Consider the following 6,000-nt stretch of genomic DNA (forward strand, 5'->3'; position numbering starts at 1 on the left):
AATATAAAAAAAGCCGTACCTACTCTTGGCACTCACATTACTTTTCTCATATCTTTCATTTGCGTATCATGTCTAATTTTAACTGAACATTCTTAATAAAGTTAACATCTTGACTCCGCCACTGAATTTCAATTGATTGTTTCAAAGAGCACATGAACAAACAAATAATATAATGTCAGTATTAAGTATAATTATATTATTATAAATTTAATAATATAATTTATTTTTACTTGGTATTAATTAAATATCTCATCTATTTATTTTATATGATTTTCCTGTTGTTAAAAATTATTAGTTTGGTTATTAATATTAAACCATTTTTAATATAAAAAAGGAAATTATCAATTATATGGTCAAAATTTTCAATTATTTTAATTTTATAAATTCATTTTATACTTTATTTATTTTATCCTATCGATAGTTTTATTTTATTACTTTAAAATGTTATTTTTTCTCTAAATTATTTTTGAAAATTAATTAATCATTTAATTATTAAAATATATCTTTTGAAAAATTAAAAATACATTATTTAATGAAATAAAAATAAGCACGTACAACGCCATTGGAAACTGGTTTTAGAAAAGCACATAATGATTAATAAAAGTTTTCAAAAATTCAAAACTTTCATTAAAAAATAAAATAATTATCAACAACTATGAAGTAATTTTTCCGTTCAAAGATAGAGAACCAAAGTGAAAAATAAGACGAAAGTGACAAATAAGATAAACACTAGGGATTAAATTTATCATTATACCATAATTAAATAAATTATTTAAATTTAACTAATTATTTAAGAAGATAAAGCCAACTCAAAAGATTTATATTATAAGTCTTGAATTAACACCGATCCCAAATAAGTTGGTTTTTAAGTCATTCGATTCCTAAACAACCACTACCACTTATCACATAGAGAGAGCAATGCTAAATGGAGTTGTTGATCCTAATGGTACTTGCGCAATAATTTAACACAAACTTTCACTACCTACCATGTTTTCTAGATAAATTCATTTCTTCTACTTGAGATGGTGAGCATCTTCGTCACTCTGATCTTCAGAACTAGAATTCTCCATGTCATCATTGGTCTGCTTCAGATTTTGTGTTATTTTCTCCTGAAGATTTCTGTTCACAATGAATGGTTAGCAAAGAACAAAGCAATTGCCATGCCAGCTTCAATATTCTAAAATTTCAACATGGTTAAACCATATTGCTTCCCGAAATGCGTAAAGCAAGAGAATAACATAAAACATTCGAAAAATACTAACTCACCATGGGATTTTCTGGTTTATCTTCATTTGCTCCAATATTCAAAGCTCTGTTTTCTAAATTAGCATCTTTGTCGGGTTCTTCGTTCAAGGTATTCTGCAACGGAAGCTATTTAAGGAGGGCAAAGAGTTGAGGGTACCAGAAAGCATTTAGGTCAATATGGGTGCATTACTGACCTCACTATTCATCAACAGGATATTATTTTGATGTGCATCAACATCCTCCTTTGAACCTGACTCGGACTTTGATTTATCCGTAAGAGCATGATTGATGGAATGGCTATAAGGTTTGTTCTTCAACATGATCGATGGAAGATGGTCAACATCCCAATTAAGAACCTTACAAATAACCTGCCCAAAAGCTCTATGAGCTTGCTTCCTTTTTGTCTTTGATATTGCAGTGGAATGCTGAATTAGCCCCACACAATCTTTAAAAATCCTCCAATCTTTCTTCCCAATCCCACGACAGACCAAACACCAGAAATCCCCATCTCTGCAGTGAGTCTCGTAATAACTTCGGAGTTCATTGTTCTCTGTGAAAAGCCTCAGAAAGAAATTGAACTCATTACTGTCATTAGACCCATCATCATCCATTAAATCATCTTCATCAAATTCATTATCATCTTCATCGCTGTCTGATCCGGCTGTTGTAGATAAGAATTGTTTGCAAGCATCAAAGACATTCAGCTGCCACTGCACCATGTTTATTCTAATCTGTTCTTCGGCAGAAATCACATGAGTGATAGAAGCAGTACAAGGCTCAAAGCTGGGCCATTCCGGAGTTGTTGAAGTGGACACATCAATGGATTCTATGCAGGGCCACCCGGTGGTTGTGACCTGAGACGAGCCTAATCCCTGCATTATTTTAGATTTTGATGGTACCAAAATCATTTATCGACTTTCATCAGTTTAACATTCAAAAGCAAGGGTGCAAGTAAGGGAATCTAAAATAACGACTTGCAGAAGGCAAAACTTAGGTAATGCTTTGCAAGAATTGATGTGTAGCTGAGGGAAGATTAGGTAACTTAATCTCATAAACTTCCTAATGCTTTCTCCGGAAAACACCTTAATACTTTCAAATTTGACTTTCTTTCACCAAATAACAACGAGTTTCTAAAAACTTGTGAATCATGGAAAAGCTTTTTAGAGCTCCTTGTGGTATGATATAAAGAACAAGGTTGAGGTTCTGGTAAAGTAATTTCAGGTGATTTATATGACATACAAACACTGCTAGAAAACCGTTATCTCACCAGATCATTAACCGATCCTTTGATTGGTTCACCATCTGAAATCTCGAGACTTTCAACATTTTCGTTGGCAACCTCCTCCTCTAAGGAATTCTACAACTCACAAGAACAGCAAGATATCCATGTTTACTAAAGATTCCAAAAATGATAAAACGAATAGTCCTACACTCACATTACTCATGTTACAGGCCATCAATTCACCATTACTCTCATCATCACTAGAAACCTCTTTTTTAACTGATCCATTGCCATCAGCATTCACGAACTCTACATCACCCAAAATAACATTTAAATCATCCCCCTTATCCTGCAGCATTGAACATAAGCGAACCCTTGAGCTTCACAAAACCAAAATTAACTAATGCACGAACAATGTCAGGATAAGGAACATTTGAAAAAAGCCACAACATGGATAAAATCAAACAAAAGCATGCTCTGACCGAATTGAATAGACGAGGTTGGCTTTAGTACTTCACAGAAAAGGCTTAGTTTCAAAATATTCTAGGAGAAACTCTAGGCTTTTTGACAACCATTGGCATATCCTCAAATCATCTATTGTCCTTCCTCTAAATACATCATGAGATTGAATACTTATAGAACATTAAGAAGAAGAATTATAGTGCTCTTAGGAATGAAATAAAGACAATGGTACTAAGTATACCGGCAAGGGAATATCAGTAAGTGGTACCTTTTGTATTTAAGTAATTTGCTAACTGATTTTTGAAATATCAAAAGTTTGCATATCTGACATACATAATAATCCTGCTCAATTGTCCATGAAATGCCAACCCCACACCTACAATGCTATAACAACGATTATTACTTCACATCATGCAGTGACCACTACCATCACAACATTGCAAATGGTCCATAAAAACACTAACAGAAAAAGTAAAGAGATGAACTCTCACCAGAGAATCAGAGGCATCTTCCCAGACTTCGCCACTTGAATTTCCAGTTTCAAGATTTTCTACATTTTTATTGGAACCTTCTCCTTGCAAAGTGTTCTGCACTCAACACCATTAGGATACAAGTCTTTATTTCACTATACATCCAATTCCTAAACTCATATCACACAAAATTCCTCACTAATTAAGCAAATAATAAGGGAAAAAACTCACTCACCTCACCGACCATCAATTCAACATAAATCCTCAACACTACAAACCTTACCATTCATAGCAGTTCATATAACCAATAATCATCAATGTAAATTCTACAAATTGCTCAATTCAAACAATCTATACCATGTATCCAACACTCATACAGCTTCATGATTGATACAATTATTAGGCAATTAAAATGCAAATAAACATAAGAAGTTTACCTGTGATTCGCTTGAATTAGCCAAAATACGACTCAAAGGCTCTCCTTTCAACAAAATCACAGGCAACCTATCAATGTCCCAACCAAGAACTTTACAAACAACCAATCCAAAAGCTCTATGGCCTGTCTTACACTTTGTTTTCGAAATCGACATACAATGCTGTACAAGTCCAACACATCCCTGGAATTTCTTACCTAAATTTTCACCAATGCCACCACAAACCAAGCAAAAGAACTCACCTTTCTCATGATTCTCCTCATAGTAGCCCCTCAACTCACTGTTATTCACAAAAATTCTCATAAAAAACATGTCTACTTCATTCTTTTCTTCTTCTTCATCAACATCAACATCATCATCATCACCATCATCGTTTTCTTCATCACGAACCCTTTTCTTGAAAAACTCTTTGCAACCGTCAAGAACATTGTTTTGCATTTGCATGTTGGCAAACCTAGCTTGGTCTTCAATTGAAACAGGTCTGACCATGGGGTCTGGTTTAGACTTGGGTTCTGGCCATCCAGGAGAGGAAGGTGATGTGGGTTTCAGAAGGACTGACCAGTCGAGCCCAGGGTCAGGTTTGGGTGGAGGGTGGGATCCAGAATGAGCAAACTTTCTTCTGTTGATGGGGTTTTGGGTTGAAGGTCTGGGTCTTTTCTGATGGGTTTGATTAGTGGTCTGAGGGGGACCTTGTTCCCATAGATAGTGTAAGTAGATGACTTCGTCTCTTAGCCTTTTCTCATCATACGGGTTCATTAGGACAAGGATTCTTTCGGGTTTTCCTTTGTTTATGGAATCTTATGAGAGAAGATTCTTCAACTTGAATGACTTATTAAATAATTTTAGTTGGAGGGCGAGAAATTGATGCCAGAGAAGGGGAAAACATGGGAAAGAGGAGAACCCTGAACGCCCAACGTGAAGTAAGCATTAAAAGACACATAGTTACCTTTTTCTTTTTCCTTTTGAAAAATAATTGGAATATAGGGTTTCCTTTGGTAAAATCACTTATCCAGCTTCTCTCAATTTCAAATTTGAGCAAATTGATCCCTCTCAAAAAAATTGGAGCAATTTAATCTATGTCAATTTCAAAAGTGAGCAACTAAATATAATTAATTACTATGTTAATATTTTCATCAATTGCACATAATTTTAATTAGTATAATAACAAATTTAACCTTCGATGTTTATATACTTTTGTCGTTTTGGTATTAGTTTTAAAATTTTAAATAAATTCAACCTCAACAGTTATAAATTTACTCAAATATTATGAGATAAATTTGTTAAATTAATACCAGATTGATAGAATGTAAACTTTAATTGCTAAATTTATTATTATACCAATTAAAACCATATACAATTGATGAAAAACATTAATGTCATGATTAATTGTCCTTAGTTGCTCACTTTCAAAATTGACAATTATTAAATTGCTTTGATTTTTTGAGAGGGGCCAATTTGTTCAATTTTGAAATTGAGAGAGACCGGAGAGAACTTTTTATCTTTTTCTTTTATAATATTGGGTAGTGATCCAGTCACACTTAAACCTGTGTTAATTGGGTGTCGAGTTAACTAATCACAACTTAATTTGATAATGATAAAATACTTTTATTTTATAAAAGAAATTGTATAATTTTGAAGGTATTTTTGTCATTTTATATAAAAATATGCCCACATAATAAGATTTTAATTGAAACTTTATTTTTTAATTTTTAATATTTGTACTTTTCTATTCAATCAAAACCTCGTTTATTATTTATATCAATTTTTATAAATATATTTGCTACATAATTTCATTTGTCACGTGTCATTATCTAGTTTATTAAAATTTGGATTCTTTTTATTCAAAAATGTCTCCTTCCTAATATGTGCTAGGGTAAACTATAAAATTGTCACCCGATTATATCTTTCATTTTATTTTGGTTACTCAATTTTTTAAAATTTAGAATTAGAACTAAACCGACAAATTGTGTAAATATTGAGGACTAATTATTAAATTTTTAGAATTCAAACTAAAATGATAAATTTTGTAAACATTAAGGGCTAAATTTGTTAAAATTTTTAATATTTGAGATTAAATTTATAAAATATGTAAATATTTGATCACTCATCTAGTTGCAAGGCGATAATTAAAATATTTAATTTCGAAAAGTTAATAATTAAATAAAAA

General features: G+C 32.1%; 1 protein-coding gene across 2 annotated transcripts; it reads right to left on the bottom strand.

Moving 5' to 3' along the window:
• Nucleotides 1-799: 799 nt before the first annotated feature.
• On the bottom strand, nt 800-4,765 carry LOC105777348 (uncharacterized). Of its 2 annotated transcripts, XM_012600578.2 has the most exons (8): nt 3,837-4,765; nt 3,421-3,516; nt 3,263-3,313; nt 2,682-2,816; nt 2,513-2,602; nt 1,440-2,117; nt 1,267-1,359; nt 800-1,119 (listed from the first exon to the last, which is right to left on the bottom strand). In XM_012600578.2, exons 1-8 carry the CDS (start codon nt 4,587-4,589, stop codon nt 1,075-1,077), a joined length of 1,941 nt encoding a protein of 646 aa, XP_012456032.2. In that variant the 5' UTR covers nt 4,590-4,765; the 3' UTR covers nt 800-1,074. The 2 variants fall into 2 exon arrangements, with proteins under 2 accessions (XP_012456032.2, XP_012456040.2); XM_012600586.2 differs by lacking the exon at nt 3,263-3,313.
• Nucleotides 4,766-6,000: the final 1,235 nt, after the last annotated feature.

This window comes from Gossypium raimondii, chromosome 1, assembly GCF_025698545.1.
Source record: "Gossypium raimondii isolate GPD5lz chromosome 1, ASM2569854v1, whole genome shotgun sequence".
Taxonomy (NCBI): domain Eukaryota; kingdom Viridiplantae; phylum Streptophyta; class Magnoliopsida; order Malvales; family Malvaceae; genus Gossypium; species Gossypium raimondii.